The sequence below is a fragment of the Lissotriton vulgaris genome, chromosome 1_1, assembly GCF_964263255.1.
Source record: "Lissotriton vulgaris chromosome 1_1, aLisVul1.2, whole genome shotgun sequence".
In the NCBI taxonomy this organism is placed as follows: domain Eukaryota; kingdom Metazoa; phylum Chordata; class Amphibia; order Caudata; family Salamandridae; genus Lissotriton; species Lissotriton vulgaris.
The window spans coordinates 1,398,378,301-1,398,398,022 of record NC_141685.1 but is presented as its reverse complement, the minus strand read 5'-3'; the positions used below and the strand labels follow the sequence as shown (position 1 = coordinate 1,398,398,022).

General features: G+C 41.0%; 1 protein-coding gene across 1 annotated transcript in view; it reads left to right on the top strand.

Moving 5' to 3' along the window:
- The window catches only part of WNT16 (Wnt family member 16), a 53,612-nt gene extending 34,551 nt beyond the window's left edge, over window positions 1-19,061 (top strand). The window contains exon 4 of the mRNA XM_086929647.1: window positions 17,708-19,061. Within this exon, the coding sequence (XP_086785773.1) occupies window positions 17,708-18,172 (465 nt within the window). The 3' untranslated portion in view covers window positions 18,173-19,061. The remainder of the gene's footprint in view (window positions 1-17,707) is intronic.
- Window positions 19,062-19,722: the final 661 nt, after the last annotated feature.

Sequence of the window (19,722 nt, the reverse complement as noted above, 5' to 3'; positions counted from 1 at the left end):
TCAGGCCCTCGAAGTAAGCTTTCCATTGATGGAGACAGCGGGAGCTCGCTGAAGGAAACCTTACAGTCTGCCCATCTGTAACAAGGCGAGTGGGCCAAGAGTTTGGCCGACAGGGTACTCTGTATCTTTTGTCCACCAAACTCTAAATCAGCCCCTTGTTGACTAATGTTTTCTCCAGGTTGGTCGGTCCCCCGCCTCCCACCCACCAACTGCAATGCAAGGGTGAAGGAAGAGATGCCACCAATCAGATGGCAATATACCTGCCTTTGCCCTTATCAGGTACACATCAAGCATCCGCCATGTCAGAGTTAGGTAGTAACACTCACCACTTGAGTTACATGTGGTTTGATAGGGAGGCAAGATGATGATAGCGTGGCAGTTCGGCTCTGATCTGACAGGACCTCCTTGTCTCCTCATAGGAGCTTTGAGAATTCCTGAAGATTTCTTGAGCGCCCGCCTGGGAATGAGGCAACATTTACCACCAGATCCTATGGCATCTTGGGAATACTTAGCATTTTTTTAGATGTGGTGGCCAAGAAATCCCTAACAAAATGAGAATCTGGTGCTTTCCTCACTAGCTATGTACAAGGCGTCCGTGGTGTGATAGGAAGTCCATGAGGTGTCCCCTGCAATGCTGAGCCTTCCCAGGAGGGTCGGTAAACGCAAAGATGCAGGGCTTTCTCTGTAAGGCTTTCACTAGGTGGCTCAGCAAGGTTGCCATGTGGAACAGAGACATCATCAGGGTATTCAAGCACTGCTATGCTCATGTCTTCACAGCCGGTCTCTTGGCACAGCCTGACCATCACTGCGGTGAAGGGGAATTACTACCACCGGCCGTGGCAGTGGAATGGTGGAGTGGTGGCGGGGATTATGCCAGGCTGGAAGCATTGCATCTGACCAGGATCAAATAAAGGTTCTACTGCTACCACAGCTCATTTCCTTCATTGCTCCACTTTTACCACTGAGTGGATGAATTTTCGTTAAAGATAATTTTCATGATAAAGTACTTGATAGTGGTACATGGTCACTTTACCCTCGGTCCCATTACTTTCTTCCATCCTCCATGCTCAGTCCTCCTGCTTCGATCTCCACATATGTCAGTTTTCAGAACAAAACCAATAAATGTCTGGTCACAGTACTGACACTGGTTGCACCTTCTTTATTGTCTTTCCTGTTGCCATACAAAATATCCCAGCGCTTCCTAAAAAAGCTGCAGTGACACGTTATCTCTTTCAACTTGGGATATGGGTAAACACCTTATCCTAGGCTACAAGCCTATCTGCCTCACTGTCTACTGCAGGTGCAGAATGCTGTGGCAGCATGTTTGTTGGAGGCAGTGGGAGACATTATATTTCCCCTATGTGTGTGATCTTTATTGGCTTCCTTTGGTTAAATCTTTCCAGTTCAAGCTCTTATATTGGGCCTATGTTTCCTTGGGGCAAACACATAAATGATGTTTTTGGAAGAACCTAAAGAACCTAAAGATTTGCCAGTTTTCTTGCCCCCTCCTTGGAGAGGGTAGATAGGGTCAATTTATATGTCTTAGAGCTGCAGTTCTGAAAGACCATGCTACTGTTGATTTAAACCTTCTAAATCATCTCTCTTTAGCTCCCAGACTGATTGTTTCTGATTCAGTATCACAAAGCATGTGGAAACCATGTAAGCTAATTGCCTATAAACTGCGAAAAAGACTCCAACTGTACAAAGGGTGGAAATGTATATTGAAGCAGCAGATAGCACATTGTAAGGCTGAAAAGGCAGTAAAAATTCATACTTCCACTCTCCCATTCGCTGAGTAAGATAGTCTTTGTTGCCTAGTAAAACGCCGCTGATAGGGACATATAATGATGCATCAGCACTTCAATATTGTTTGTGCAGTTTGGAAAGGGAGCACAAGTATTCTCAAAATGTGGACCAGACTATCCAGCAACTGTGTCCTGGTGTTTGTTTGCCATGTTTTGCCTGCTTTCATCTGCCCCAGAGGATGATGTAGGGTATTCTTACAAGTATGGTGGTCCACAGAGCTGCCGTACTCATGGTGACAAATGCAAAAAGAACAATTGATGGACAAAATGCAGAACAATGTCATACATTCACCCCAGTACAGAGATCTGGGCCTAAATCCATATTTTTTTTGCCATTCCAGTTTAAACCCAACCAAATGCAAATCAGTCTTGACCAATGTTCCCTCCGAATTTTTTACCTCTGTGTGCGGCAGTGTAGGGTCGCTGTGCGCTTCAGCTGTGGTTATGTGCGTTAGGAACCACACTGCGTGTGTGTGCAGCGCCAAATATCTCTACATACGTTAGCTTAAAACACTAGCAGCCAAGCTCTTTTAAGAAGAGACATTTTATTCCTCTGTCTGATGTAACATTTCCCTTTACATTGATTTACATAATATGATTCAGTGTCTCTGTGTAATGTGTATGCAATGTAAAGTGCGTAACACCTTACACTGGTTTGAGTGGTGCTATTAAACAAAATAAATATGAAAGAGAGAGGGGTTTTGGAGTCTGTTAAAGGTTGGTAATGGGAATATCGTGGCTGAGGGGTTCATTGGGCGCCAACAAATACTGTCACAGCAGGCACCACCAGCACTAAAGCCGGCCCTGTTCAAATGGCACTAATAATTACAGTGAAATTATGAAAACATCCCACATTGCAATATGAAACCTTGGCAGCTATGTTACAGCATTTCTTTTCTTAATAGGGTTGGGCTGCAGTGTGATTGTGTGCCTTTGTTAAGGATTTCGTGTTAATTGCAGCTCATGATGGGTGCTGCGATTAACATGAAATGCACAGTGACATCTTAAGGATTTTGTGTGCCAGGGCCAAACTTTTTTTCCCGGGTCCCTGATTTGAACAGCTTTGGATTTATGATCCAATTTCAGCTTTTTCATGTTGTCTTTGGCTAGGTCACCGACACTGCAGAGGCACACTGGTCCAATTCTAAATGTGCTTCCATGTAATATTCAGGGATAGTTGGATGTGTTTTCAAAATTGTACAGCAGTATGAAGGAAAATAAGAGGAGACTAGTGAGAAATAGGATTTAGTGACAGAGAAAGGGGAAGAGAGGAACAAAGTAGAAAAAAAGTCAGGGCGCAAAGACGAGAAATGGGGAAGGGATAATGGAGAAATTGGTAAGAGAGGGACGAGAAGAAAGGCAGCCAGAGGCTTTGGCGAACTGGGAGGGAGAACGTATAATGGAAAACCGGTAAGAGAGAAAGCAAAGAACAGGCAGTGAGAGGGTAATGGAGACAAGAATGGGGTGGGGAGAAGGGGAAAGTGGGTAAACGCGGAGCGGGACTGATATGAGGAAGAAGAAAAAGAGGAGAAGGAGACGGCAAGAACAGCTGGGGAGTGGAGAAAAAAGGACAAAAGATATGTCAGAGAAGACAGCGAGTGTGGTATGGCAGTGCTTCAGAAGTAGCGTCTCTGCATATCGATGTTGGGGTGTTCTATAAGGAGCCTTTTTTGCCATCTTGTCATGTCTAAACACTTGCTCTATGTAACCATGCTCACCTGAACAAACTAAGACGGGTGGAAGGCTGGTTAGGCCTTGTCAAGATTTTTTATCTTGCCAAGATGCAGGTCTGAGCAGATGGCAGCTGCAAATGTGTAAATGACTGACCCATCTGTCGGGAGTATTCTCTTCACTAACACTTGCTTCCCTTCTCTTTTTGAAACTCAGGGGCAGCAACGTTGTCGTGGTGTCACCAGTGCTTTAAGTGGAAGCTTTTTCAATGTTATATGAATGCCATAGTTGCTGCTTATTTATCTCATGCAACTAACAACCACTGACAAAGCCAATAGTCCGACTTGTTGTAGGTATGATGTTACTTGTTTATATCATATATCTGGATGCAATGACAGAAACAGGAAAATACAAGTCGGGGGCGCACTATGCCAAGCACAGAAAAGTTTAAAAAGTCACACAATCACCCCGCACCCCAGCTCTACTAAAAAGAGAAATACAGCAAGTCTACAAACACGGCCTGTGCTTTACACACCATGTTTGTGGAGTTGCTATATTTCTTTTCTTAATAAAGCTCAGCTGCAGGGTGATTGTGTGTCTTTGTTAAAGTTTTCGGGTTAATCGTAGCGCCCGTTTGGAGCTGCAATTAACAAGAAAACTTTCAGATGAAGTGAAACGGGATGACTAGGAGTGGGCAGTGTGCCTAGAGGCTTTTATAGGTGAGAAAAGTGATCACTAAACTGCTATCCAACTTTCAAATCCTTGAAAAAATGCCAACTTAGACCAACATTACAACGCTGACAAGAGATCTGTTGAAACCTGCACCATCACTGCGCTGGTACATCACCTAGTCCCGTCGAATGCTCAGGTCACAGATCATCATGCATAAAAAACACACTCCTTTAGATGTCAATTTCTCAAGACAATAATAGAACAATAATTAAGACCCTAAAAAAGACTGCTCCTCCACTGCTCAAGACTACTGTTACCATCATCAGTGTCTCCCTGAGTCAAGGTTTATCTAGTCTATTCTGACTTGTCATAATGAGCACCTACTTAAAAAAAATAGAGAAATACCACAAACATTTCTCCTTTCTTCCTTCCTCTGACCCCATTAAACCTGGAAAGAATAAGCACCCTACAATTTGAAAAATATTTAGAAGCAAGCCAACTGTTGAATTCACATTAGTCACTTTTCAGTCCCAACGACAGTACGGAAGCTGCACTACTAGATGTATGGCAAGCTCCTATCACAAGACAGTCTGCTTAACCTGATGAATTTCAAAGCTGAGTTTTTGTACAGAAGATCACCCCCTTTCGCCCTAATATATGCAAATACAAAAAAGCGAATCTCATTAACAGTTAAACTGCTTCTTGTTAAAATGTCACATTTTGTCAAAAGGGGTTGTTAAAACTGTACTACCAGCATGACCATAACGGACACTCAAGCAAGTCTCTGTCATTGGCAGCCTAATCACAACTAGAAAGATGGCTGGAGAGTTTTGCTGCTTTCAAATTCAGATGGATTTAATTTATACCAGCCATTGTTGGTGTGTCTTTATCTTATGCAACTAGTAACCACTTACAAAGTCAATAGTCCGACTTGTAGGTATGATCAGTGCTTTAAGAGGGCCGGGTCCTAACGGTGCTGAGCACTGGCAGTTCTTTAAAGGGGGCCTCGAAACAGGTCTCTATCGGGCTCTGTTTTATGCCCTGGCACAGACAGTCCGTTTTTTCCGGACTGCAGTGACAGCAGGCACATCGATGTGCGCGTGCTCATCCTGCTCACTTCTCACTAGTAGAGAAGTTAGGGCATGACGTCATGCCTGGTGAGCCTTGTAGGTAGGTGACCAGGAGGAGTCCCGGAAGTGTCCGAACTATCCCGGTCTTTCAACAGTTGTCCTGGCAGATTTCGGGAAAAGTGTCTCATGTCCCGGTTTTTTGAGAGGGTGAACTAAAAACAGTGAGAGGCATGTTTTTCGGTGTTCCAAGACAGGGCTAATAAGCAGCTGTTATAAGTAAGCAGTTTAATTAACAGGCATGATGCTGGTTTTGAAAATTACATTTGATTTATTTTCTTAGTGCCTGTTCTGTGTTTCTATGAGGATGAGGACTGTCATCATTTGCCACTTTATTGATATCAATGTGTGGTCCTTCCTCTATTTTTGCGAAACGTCCTATTTTTGGGGTTGCACGCTCTATTCACTCTACTTGTAGGGTATGGGAAATCATTTAAAGAGAGTCATTTTCTCTCTAGATTTTCGTTCTCCTTTTTAAACTCTGGAGCAGCAACATTGTTGTGGTACCACCAGGGCATAAGTTGAAACCTTTTCAATATTACACACAAGCCATAGTTGCTGCTTATTTATCTTATGCAACTAACAACCATTGACAAACCCAATAGTCCTGACTTGTAGGTATGATGTTATGTGTTGTATCATATATCTGGATGCAATGACAGAAACAGCAAAATACAAGTTGGGCGGTACCCTATGCTAAGTACAGATTTTTAACGTATGTGTCTTAAGCCAGGGCCTTAATAACACTGGACACACACCATTGTGAGACCCCCAAGTTTTTTCATCCCAATTAAAGCCCTGGGTATGATGTTACTTGTTGTATCATATATATGGAAGCAATGACAGAAACAGTAAAATACAAGTAGGGTGGCACACTATGCCAAGCACAGAAAGGTGTAAATCACCCCACAATTACGCTCTATTAAGTAGAGAAGTTCAGCAAGTCTACAAACACGACGTTTGCTTGTAGAGTTGCTGCATTTCTTTTCTTAATAGAGCTGGGCTTTGGGGTGATTTTGGTGCTTTGTTAAAGATTTCAGGTTAATCACATCGCCCGTCTGGAGCTGTAATTAACCTGAAACTTTAACAAAGTCACACAATCACCCAGCAACCCAGCTCAGTTAAAATGAAATGCAGCACCTTTACAAACACGACGTGTGCTTTTCACGTCGTGTTTGTAGAGTTGCTGAATTTCTTTTATTAACAGAGCTGGGCTGCGGGGCGATTGTGGTGCTTTGTTAAAGATTTCAGGTTAATCACAGCGCCCATCTGGAGCTGTAATTAACCTGAAAATTTTAACAAAGTTATTCAATCACCCAGCACCCCAGCTCTGTTAAGAAGAGAAATTCAGCAAGTTTACAAACACGACGTGTGTTTTTAACGCCCTGTTTGTAGACTTGCTGAATTTCTTTTCACAATAGAGCGCAGCTACAGGGTGATGGGCACATTGTGTGCTTTTGTTTAAAGTATTCATGTTAATTGAAGCTCGTGATGGCGCTGCAATTAACTTCAATACTTTAAACAAAAGCACACAGTAGGCACAGCAGCCGGGCTCTACATGAAAGAAATACCGGGTGTTGTTTATTGATGTGCTGTGTGTGTGCGCGGTCCACACCCAGCATTGCGCACTTCATGCTACAGAGGTGCATGCACGTTATTGGAAACAGTGGTCTTGACCCTGTGCCTCATGGGAACAGTCCAGCCTGAACTGCCAGGCCAGGTCCTCCCTGGTCTGGAAACAAGCAACCTAGGACCGGTTTCAGCCAGGATAGCTTGACTCCATTGGCATGGAGAGCACGGGACCCACGTCTGTATGGAATCACTGACATAATATCGAGTACTACAATATGGAGGTGCAAAAATATAGTGACAAAAATATCGAAGCCAAGAATATCGACATCCCATTTACATCATGGTAAATTTAAAAATATCGGAAAAAAATATTGATGTCTAAAATATTGTTGCTAAAAATAAAGTTTGTTTTTAAATGTTAAAAAAAAATGTAAAACAAAGTAAATAATACATATAATTAAAAGAAACATTGTTAAAAATATTCAAAAATGTTTACAAATCATAACTAATACATACGTTAAAATAAATGAAACATATCCATATAAAATATAATATATAAAATATATACTTACTTAATCATATTCGTGAATAATTATTTTAAAAACATAAATTGTTAAAATATTTTATAAATTATAAATACATATATACACATAAAAAAATAATATAAATACAAATATAACAAATATATATACCTATATAACAAATAAAAAAATTACAATATTTTTAAACTTTTAAAGTAAATTATACACAACATTAACTAAAAGAATACAGAAAAATATTGGATAGTGGAGGGAAAAAAATTACTATTCTAACTCCAGAGAGTGCAACAGTAGGGAAAGTGTCTGAATAGCGTAGGGGTATAAATGACTATTCCCACTCCACAAAATGCAACAGTAGGGAAAGTGTTGGATTGCGAAAGGCTTAAAACTACTATTGCCACTCCAGTGAGTGCAACAGTAGGGAAAGTGTCTGAATAGCGCAGGGGTATAAATGACTATTCCCACTCCACAAAATGCAACAGTTGGGAAAGTGTTGGATTGCGAAAGGCTTAAAACTACTATTGCCACTCCAGTGAGTGCAACAGTAGGGAAAGTTTTGGATAGCTTCGGGGTAAAAATTACTATTCGCACTCCAGAAAGTGCAACAGTAGGGAAAGTATTGGATAGAGTAGGGGTTTAAAATTACTATTCTGACTTCAGTGAGTGCAACAGTAGGGAACGTGTTGGATAGTGAAGAGGTTAAAATGACTATTCCCACACCAATTATTGCAACAGTAGGGAAAGTGCTGGATAGCGTAGGGTTTAAAATTACTATTCCCACTCCAAAGAGTGCAACAGTAGGGAACGTGTTGGATAGCGTAGGGGTAAAAATTACTATTCCCACTCCAGTGAGTGCAACAGTAGGGTAAGTGTTAGATAGCGTAGGGGTTATAATTGCTATTCCAACTCCAGAGAGTGCAATAGTAGGGAAAGTGTTGGATAGCTTAGGGGTAAAAAATACTATTCCCACTCCAGTGAGTGCAACAGTAGGTAAAGTGTTGGATAGCGTAGGGGTTAAAAATAACATAATTATCAATTAATCAATTTTTTAAATTAAATACCGAATTAATAATAAATGAATAATACATTTTTTATAAATACCAATAATATAAAATTAATAATTACTTTAATAACATTACATTACTTCCCACCCTATTCCCCAATAAACCCCCAACCTGCGCTACATACAAATTAATACAATTAATATAATTATCAATTAATCAATTATAAAAATGTAATCACCAATTAATAAATAATTACCAATAAATTGTCAATACCAATAAATATTATTTAATAATTACTTAATTATAATAAATTACTTCCCACCCTATTCCCCTATAAAACACAACCCACTCCTGAACTAAATTAACACAATTAAAATATTTATCAATTAATACATTAATAAAAATGTATTAACAAATAATAAACAATACATTAATTATCAATACAAAAAAATACAAATTATTAATTAATGTATTATAATTAATTTACTTTTCCCCCTCTTCCCCTATAAACCCACAACACACTCCAATCAAAAATTTACACAATTAATATAATTATCAATTAATCGATTCATAAAAATTAATTACCAATTAATAATGAATTAACAATAAATAATTATCAATCCCAATAAATAAAAATGTATCATAACTTAATTGCAATGAAATTACTTCCCACCCTATTCCCCTATAAACCCACAACCCACTACTGAACTAAAATGCAAAATGTAATTAAAAATAATTAATAATTTCTACAAATTACTATTTAATTTACTGTAATTCAATTACTTCCCACCCTATTCCCCTGTAAACCCACACCCCTAGGATACTAAAATGCTAAATTTACTTTGAAAGAAACGTACTAACTTCTAAACATTTAATACAAAACATAACAAAACATGTAAAACACATACATATAAAATACATACGAAAATACATAACAGTAACATAAACATTGATATTACTAACTTCGATATTACCAAAAACGATATTTCCTACCTTCAGGTCGATATTCTCGTCACCGATATTCTTGATGTCGATATTCTGTCCCTACGATATTTACAACTCGGTACTTATGTAGGTCAAAATAAAAAAACTCTATATTATGTCTGTGCACTGTCTGTATGCCCAGTAAACATGATGGCAGTCTGACCACCGCCGCACTGCGGGTCCGCCCATAGTATTATAAGTAGGGCAGTCGGACCGCCATGAGACCGCCGTCTCTGTCAGGAACAAGGATCCCGCTGCACCACTGGCTGGAAATCGGCAGTAATATGCTGACGGTGTTGATGCTGCACCACCGAGCATATTATGAGTTGCCTGTTCATTGCTCATTTAGTGGCGGTGAGATTGCCATGAAAAGGGTGGTGGAGAGGCAAATAATGCAGCTCTAACAGGACCCCCTGCCACTTCCGGGGCGTGCATGCAGGGGGACACATATTGTGCCCCCCTGGAATTGCACCCCTCTTTCTGCATGGTGTTGCATGCATGTACTACAGCCTTGGGGATGGAGTTGTGGCGGTGCCGCAAGAGGACCACCAAAGTTGTAATAAGGTCTATAGTATATTGGTACCATGTCGGCTTCTTTTGGCTGGAGCATGGTGTGCTACAGTAGCAGTGGATCAATATTTCTAGGTCTATCTTGGCAGATCCCTAAGGACAGGATCAGACAACTGTAGATGCTGCTCTTAACTATGGTGATTAGCATATGAGAAGATATCATCAATCCAGTTGGCACCATCCTGAGATTCCACAGACTGAAAGTACAGACATTTCAGTGATTCAAAAACCTAACTGGAAAGTTCCACCTATTGCCACCATTGCCAGCCATCTCTACTGTGCCCAAAAGTAATAAAGAGACACGTATAACAAATCAGCTGTGCCACAATTGGCATTTTTAGGACACAATGTGGAGCAGGTTCAGTGGGTTCAAGACAGATCACAGTAGATACATGAAGACCATGCTTGAACCCAGATTCCACTGAGCATGGTCTAAAGGTATGCTTTATGGATTGCAAAGAAACAAAGTATTTTATTAGAACAATCACTAAAAATCTTTGCTAAAGAGAAGTCATACTTCTACATCCTGATTTAAAATCAATTTTAATGTCCGGGTAGGAGTTGGTTGGACATTTGTTTTTACCAAAATCCCTTTTTCATCAATTTTCACATGTTTTTATTCTAGTGGTCATGAGTCTCCAAACACTGCACCTGTTTTAGATAATTTTCTATTCTCCAACCTGTATATGATTCTATTGCACCCAAATAGTTTAAAAATAATGAAAATATTATAGTATTTGAATTAATTATGGTCTTGGCTTAATTTCTAAATTATGTCATACATAATATCATAGTTAGTTTTCTGTACGTTTTTTCACACAAAACCTATAAGACGGTTATAGTCATTCTTCAAACAAGCTTTGTTGTTTGCAGACCTATTTTGGTAGCTCTCATGATTTTTCTTGATTTGTAATTAACTTGTTTATCTGCAAAATGGATAGTAAATGTACTAATCTTCAGGACACTTAGGTCCTGATTCAGATGCAGGTTTGAAAGCTTCCCGACCGAATCGGTTTGGAAATGATTTCCGACCTATTCGGATCGGGAGAGTCCGACCAACGGAGTACGATGCATCCAGATGATTCCCGATACAATTTGGTTGGATTCCCATTGACTTCAATGGGAGCATATGTTCCTAACCGCATCATAATTGGCCCCTCAGTTGGAAAGACATGTTCCAGATCCGATTTGTAAGGAGCAAATGCCCTCAGGAGGCCTTCCTAACCGCATCATAATCAGGCCCTAGGTGGGAATGCTTTCCTAACCGCATCATAATCAGGCCCTTTAAGTTCTCAATCTGATGATGATTAAGTACAATCTATTTAATAATAACTGATGGTAGAAATGGTCCATCAACCTCATGGGTTTCAAAGAACTTTGATAGACAAGAAGGATTTTCTGTGTACAGTGTATGCACACAAATCTCAAGCTACTTGTTTAAGAACATTCTATTGGCAAGTTGGTAGTCAGTATTCCTTAGGGACCGATTCCCTTCTAGGCATATTTGAAGGTGGCATCCTGAGATGTGCCAAGATAATGAAGCTCTATAAAAACAAAAACCAAGCAGGCAGAAAAGATGTGGTCGCAGTAACTTCTTCTGCAGTGTCACTAGGAAGTTCAGTTTAAAAAATGTTGTGTACTAGAATAGAGAAAGTAACTCCGAAAACATGTTCTCCATCACTACACCAGTTTGGTGTACACTGCTAAAAACGTGAAGATTAATTATACATGCAATTGCAGGATTTAATTGGACCTTAAACATTTCTGGGTCACAGTCACAATGGTCCTGAATTGACCCGTTCTTATAAACCATGAACAAAGCATGTCTTCTTAAGATTTATCAATACTGGACAGGCACAAAAAATATGACCAAACATATCCGGATACAGATTAAAGAATCCACAATCTTAATTTCCATTAGTGACTTTGCACCATGTCCATCACAGTGTAAAAAAGGGATTGAAAAATCCATGAAGGTAAGAACTCTTGTTTAACGTAAGGTCTCTATACACTATAAAGATAAGATTATCTTGAAAAAAGGTAAGAATCAAGTAATTAGACTATTAAAGCTAAGCACAAGCTGAAATATTGTTGTCAATCGATAGCTTGCTTACAACTTCTTTTAAAATAAGTTCAAATTGATGGTGAGGACTCTCTAACATCCCAGGATGTTCCCAGGAATTCAGCCCATATTTGTTATTTAACCACTTGGCTGCTAAGGGCTCTTAGGCTATATAATGAGATTTCCATTGAAATGAATGGGAGGGGCATGACGAGTTACCCTTGTCATTAGCATCCAAGAGATTAAATCCTTGTAACGTATCAAATACTTGGCAGTACCCTCTTGAAATCTCAAAATGAGTTGTGTAATTAAGGGACTTTTCCTTGGCCTTAGCACAAATGAAGAATTAATTTATTCTGTGAAAGTGCAACATAACCGAGATCTTATCCCCATCTCGAGCTGAATATGTCTCTGGTAAGTTGAACCTTGAGATTGATCCGCTTATGCAAACAGTTTGTACTAATCACACTGTTTCCAATTTTGACCACCAAAAAAAGTAACTGATCCATACAGAGGCACTCCAATAAGTCTATGTTCAAATGCTATAAATGCTTTGAGATTTATGCATTTAGCCAATGTATTACTGTGAAACTGGTTTGCCCAACAGTTGAGCAGAACAATCTAAATTTTCACTCATCAGGACACCAAAGTATGATTATTATTGGGCATGATCAATTTTCTTTTTGGCAAAAAAACAGATATACCTAGCTATCTTTACTGAAAATGCCATGATGTTGGTTTTTGATAAATTTACAAAATCAAAGAGATTGTCTGTCATTGCGATACTTAAAATCCTTTGCTTTATCTTCAGTCAAAGTCAAATGTACATTTTGGGGAACTGAGTTATTCTGACTCTTTCCAAAGAAAAATTAAAAAAATAGAAATATTAAAAATGTCTTTTCATAGCCACTTTATTTGGTTAAGTATAGAATCCAAAGAAAACTCAACTTTAAGGGGCCCATTGGGATGGTGGGGGGACTTTGTCCGCCCGTCATCCCGACGTAAAACGGGACCTCCCGCCATAAGGGCGGCGGTCCTGTGAAGGACATTAGGATGAGCACGCCACACTGGCGGGCGCATCCCGCATTTTTAACATTGCGGCGGGTGGTGCTGAAAGCACCGCCCGCTGCAATGCTAAAAATGCACATTGTGCACTTCAACTGTACAGTGAAGTGCGTACCCCCCTTGTGCTCCCCCCCCACTCCCCCGGAGTCCCTGGAGGCCCGCAACCGGCCCCCACAAGACATTCCCACATGCCTTTCCGTGGCGGGAAAAGCATCTCACCACCTTCACCCTAATATGGATGGCGGTGTCTAACAGACAAAAGTGATTTTACACCTGTAAAGAAATTTCTCACACATACATTGTTGTTTGAGTGCATCTAATCCAAGGGTGGGAGTAGGTTTTTCAGGGAGGGAATGTCCTGGAAATGCAGAGCACCTGCAACATACCTATTTGTTGATATTAATAAAGCTTTTTCTCCACCCATTGCCATCTTGGGGACTGACATATATTTACTACTATCAATGGCAGAAGGAACGCTCTTTTTGGGATGGTAATAGGACCAGCGCACCCCTAAAACTTGTGGGGTGTATGGGATAGAGCTTCTAGATGAACTTTACTGGTGTCACAGCTCACATAGGAAAGACATTAATTTAGTATTTAAGACCCGGGAAATCACATCCTCTAGCAAAACATGTTGATGGAAATTCAGATTCTGGAAATGTATGTGTGTAAATGTAAATGTATTGGCATTTATATAGCGCACTACTTACCCATAGGGTCCCAAGGCGCTTCGACCGCTGCGAAACCCTTCCTGGCTTCCCTGAGAGATGGTCCCTTAATGGGTATCTCCAGGGTGAGACCAGGCATCCCCGGCAGTCTGGTGGGGCCGTTAGTGAAGATGAGGCAAGCTAATGCCCAGAGTTGCCGAGTGTGATCGCTGATCAGAGTGGGCACCGAGGCGAGAGAATTATCGAGTCCGCTGACCCTGGTCCAGAAACCTGCCGCGCCGGGAATCGAACCCTGGTCCCGGGCCGTCCTCTGCTCTCGGGTCTGCCGCCTCTAACCAGTGAGCCACACTACTTCACCCTGGTGGCATGGAAACCGTGAGGTGTATTCACAAAGGTAAAATCACAATTCTAGATTTCTTACTAGTACATTTATTTTTACACTTTTGAGTAAGTTTACTACTGTGGGCTACTCACAAAATAGGAGGGTAAAGTTGCTCAAAAGTGTAGAACTACATGTCTCCACTACCTGAAACAGGAAATGGAACCGCGTTAATGAGTGCAACGTTCCTTCTGGCAAAAACAAGCAGCTGTAAGTCCAGCACCACACATAGCCAACCACTGATACTGCTACCCACTCCCATAGAAAATAATAAAGGCAGGTACTTACATCCCATAGGAAATATTGTTAAATTAAATTATTTAAAATAGTTACAAATATTAATAATTTGAATTTAATGTTTACAAATAATATAAAAGTAAAACATACTTTTGTATTTGATTTTAACTTAATTACCTTTTTTATTAAAATACTAATAAATTACTTAGATTTAATAATTATTAATGATTATTAAACATTATAATGTTTTTTACTTCGGTGAAATGTTTTTAATTTAAACTTCAGAAAAATAGTTGCAATTTAATTTGCAAAATTATTAAAAGTGATGTATGGAATTAATTAAAAGTCATGTAATTATATTTTTTTAGGTAATTATGTTATATTTTATATACTGTTTTAACTTTAAATTATATGTATATGTAAATGTTTAACTAGTTTGAACAAAGAGTAAGCCTACTGCTACTCACAAACTTTCCTTCTACATTTAGTACAGACAAAAAGGAACTAAAAACAGAAGTAAATTACTCCAGCTCAGAGCTGGAGTGAGCCCACAAGTACATATGACCAACCATGAATACTGCAACACCCTCCCGCAGAAAATAATGGAGGAGGGAACGTAACATAAAACCCAATTGGGAACAATGTTAAATTAAATGAAAGTATGTAATTAGTTATAATGATAAATTAACATAATTTAATACTGAACATTATAACAACACAAAACACATTTAGTATTTATAAATACAATATTCTAAAACCCTTTTCTGAATTAATACATTTGTGTAACATTCATTTTTAGCAAAAAAGAATTAAATCAATTTTAAATAATTCTATACATCTCTTTTAATCATCATTAACGCATAATAAAAATTGTGATCTGTTTACTTTAGGTAGGAATGTATTTTTTTAATTTAAACTTCAGAAAAGTAATGTCATTTAATTGAATATATTGAAACTGAATAACAATTTAGATAACAATTAAGTTAATAGGTCTGTAACATTTCTTTTTTTTTCAACATTCCAAATACATATTTTCATTTTTTTTTCATTCAACATACTTTTTGACTTTTCCCTCTAATTTATCGTAGGGAAACTTCACAGTTGGGGTGGAGAGCTCCCTATGGTAAAGTGGTAACTATCACAGATTAGGAATACCACCATTAGCCCTGAATAGCTACTAGATAGTAGGGAACTATCCTATGACAGTGGTGCACCTAAGAAACCAAGGATGGCTAGAATATGCTGGGTATGGCCACCAATAAGCCTGCAATAGCCAGCTATATGACTAGGATTTATATTATTTTGCTGAGAATGTCCACAGCATACTTGGGCCTCCACTGGGCAAGACATAGCTACCACTATGCTTGTGATTGTACCATTATGTAAGGGCTGAACTGAATATGCAGCGAATTATCAAAATATGCCAGAAACCTTATGTCAGAGAAAATACGAACTCCAACTATTCTTGAATGGCGATTAGTATGCCAGGGGTATACATTGGAGGCCCATAATAAACATAGACCACTCTTTTGCCTGGGTTGGCTACCCACATACAACAGATGGCCACAGTATCACATCCCATAAATACCCATGACATTCCATACATATCCAGTATTATTCTGAGGATTTCCATAGCTTACTCATGGCTATGCCAGAGCCATAGCCATGAGTAAGCCATGTGCGACAACCACAATGCCAGAGATGGGCATAATAAAGGCAGGGATTCACAATGTATGCCAAAAGTGAACACCATTATGCCAAGGATACTCATAATATGCTCTGTGTGTGGCAAGTGCGACCACCATATTAGCAAGGAGTGCCACAATATGTCAAGGATGTTCACAGTGTGGCAAGGCCAACATTATGTCAATAATGCCAATGGTGTCAGAAATTTCAAGAAATACTTTTTGCAATGGTCACCATTATGAACCTCTAGATCTCAGCCATTCTTCCTGGACACATACGCACACACATGCACACACACACACGTGCACACAGATTTAACATGGACACAGATTTATAAGCACATCCACCCATGAGCTCACAATCACACACTCAAATACACAAAAACACACTCACACCTTGCACAGCTGCCCCCTTTCTTGCAAAATGTGGCAGCTGCAGACCTGCCAATGAAAACAAACATTTCACAGTTTATGGGGGTGGGGCCTTTAAAGGGGCAGGGCCTCATGCCAAGAAGTACCTAAGAAGCACTGTAGCTCCAGCTGTGCCTCAAACCCCCTCCCACCCCCCCCCCCCCCCCCCCAAAAAAAAAAGCTTGCTGAGGCTGGTGCAGTTCAAAATGTCTGAAAACCAGCTAGAAATCCACTGTTTACAATGTTTTCCAGCTCATTTTCCCTGCCACCATATGATATCAGCTCCTCACTGAGACCGGTTGAAGAGAGCTAATATCGGGAAAAAAGAACATATGATGGTCGGAATGCTGAACCAATCAAACATTCACCCCCAGTCACAGATCTGGGTTAAATCCATTGTTTTAATGCATGCCACGCCATTCAAGTTTAGACCAATCCATATGCAAATCAGTCTTGACCCTTCTCCTTATGGAAGCAGTTCAGCCCGAACTGAGAGGCCAGGTCTCCTTGGACCAGACACAAGCATCCTGGAACCAGTGTCGGGGTAACACCCCTCACCAGCCAGAGTAGCTTGAATCTCGTGGTGTAGCAAGCATGGGATCCACGTCTGGGCTTACCCTTCCCACTTAGAGCGACAAGTGCAAAAAAAAAAACAGATGATGGACAAACATTCACCCCCCCCCCCCCCCCCCCAATCACAGGTCTGTGTTAAATCCATGTTTTTTTTTGCATGTCACGCCATTCAAAGTCTGCATGCAGCATCTATCCATACACTCATTCACCAATCCATGCACTCGTGCATCAATCACTCTGTGCACTCAATCTATCACTTATCAATATGTTATTCCAACCATTGACTCATTCTTATATAAAAACACACTCATCCACGCACCCAAACACATAAACTTGCGGTCAGTGAAGAAGCAGTTTTAAACCAGAAGAATTGGCATCGGCAGTGCTTGTTTACATGGGCGTAGCTACCACTGATGCAGCAGGTGCAGTTCACTGGGGTCCAGAACCATGAGGGGCCCATAGAGCACTGATCATTGCTGTATTTTACTACCCCAACAGTGAAATGGGCCATTTTCCATGCTTGCACCAATGCCCACGTCATCTTTACTAAACTACTAGCATGTTTATCTCAGATTGAGATGTATATTGCAGGAGTAATGTCCTTGTTTATACTATACATATGCAAAGTTTACATAGTGAGTGCATAAGCAACATCTCACAGCTGTGTGTCCCTTTATTTGCAGGCGGTGGTGTCAATGATGTCCGTGGACTGCCGCTGCCATGGAGTTTCAGGCTCGTGTGCAGTGAAAACCTGTTGGAAAACCATGTCTTCCTTTGAGAAGATCGGCAGTTTCCTAAAAGACAAATACGAGAACAGCATCCAGATATCAGAAAGAATAAAGAAGAAGGTGCGCAGGAAGGAAAAAGAGCAGCGCAAAATCCCAATCCGCAAGGGGGACCTCGTCTTCGTCAACCGCTCCCCAAACTACTGCGTGGAGGACCGGAAACTGGGGGTGCCGGGAACGCGTGGGCGAGAATGCAACCGCACCTCGGAGGGACCAGAGGGGTGCAACCTCTTGTGCTGTGGGCGTGGCTACAACACGCACGTGGTTAGACATGTGGAGAGGTGCGAGTGCAAATTTGTTTGGTGCTGCTACGTCAGGTGCAGGCGGTGCGAAAGCATGACAGACGTTCACACCTGTAAGTAATGTGACTGAGAAAAGGACCAGTGAGGAACAAGTACATAACACCTGGAGGGTGGTCCTCTGAGGGGGAACTGCAGCCTGTTAGAAGAGATACTGACAATTTATAGCAAACCTGGCCTGGCTCTGGGGTAACCCCAGGCCAAGTGGACAGGCATGCCAGTCTACATGCTACAGGAACAGAGGACTCAGAGGAGGGTGTTCGGGGCATATACACACGAACCTGAGGCTCTTGCAAGGTGGAACAGGAGCGGCTTGTATCAGGGCATACTTCACACTGGCCACACCCAATTTATGATGGACAGGAATGGTCACACTTCACTGCCGGAAAGGGACATGCCTCTCACTGCAGACCTGAGGTCCTCCAAAGAAGTCTAGAAGCAGATTTTAAAAGGTTATATGTGACTGTAGGAAAGCAAAGACCACTCGCACTAGATTTAAGGTCCTGTAAGGTCAAAGTTCATGTCAGGAAGCATGCAGACTGCTCACAACAGGCCAGTGGTCTTTCAAGAGTGAAGAGAAGTCGCTTCAATCACATCACGCTTCACTGTGGGATCTACAGAAGCAGATCATGCTCCACAGGATGCTCACTGACAACAAATTCAGGGTTAATACATCCTTAGCCCACTCTCTTTTCGCAGCACTTACTTTATTGAGGTACTCCTTTATCTTACAGACAAACCCCCATCCAACATCCAAAAACATCTGTTTTTTAAATTTCATTCAGTCCTCTCTGCCCCTGCTTGAACAACTGCATCCTTACTATTCAACAGAGGAGAGGGTGCTTTAAAAGCCACCCAGCAGCATAGGGTTTGACAGGGCATGTTTGGCGATTGGCAGGGGAATGAGGAAAGGCCCCATCACAGAGTCTGGGCAGGAATAGGACAAAGGTGCACAGTCTCTGTAGAATTGGAAGGCCAAGTCAAAATGACCAATGAAGTTTAGAGTCTGCCAGATCAAATGCGGAGGCTTGCGGCGTGCACAGAAGTTAAGAAGTGGCAATTGCTGATTGTAGGTTTCTCGGCAAGCATTGAGCCTAAGAAAATGAGTGAATGTGTATCCATAGCAGGTGCGAGTAGCACCAAATATCCTCTTCTCCTGGGAGATCCCACAAGAAGAGGCAACAAAATCTCCCATGAGGTGAGGTGCAGTAAGTTTCCTTCAGTATCCAGCAGAAAATTATACCTTTTCAAGCCCTGAATGATGGAACCTGAAAAGTTGCCGCTGCGCCCCTCCCAACGGGAGGTGGGGCAAGCGTGAAGCACTGCTGCTTAACAAAACTGGTTCCCAGCACTGCTGCTTCGTTGCTGCAAAACCGGCCTCCAGTCACAAAACCAGCCTCCACCACTCTAAAACAGGCCCCCAGCCTTCCAGCCTTCCAGCCTCCCAGGCAAAATGCCTGATGCCCGCTACGGCCAGTCACGCCCTGGCAGGATCTATCTGTTGAGTGAGTCTGAAGGGTTCTTCAAACAGCTTCCTTGTGTTTGTTTGCTTTCTTTCTTTTGTCGTTGTACGGGCTGGGGGCCAGTTATGTCCCTCCTGACCTTTACATGTGG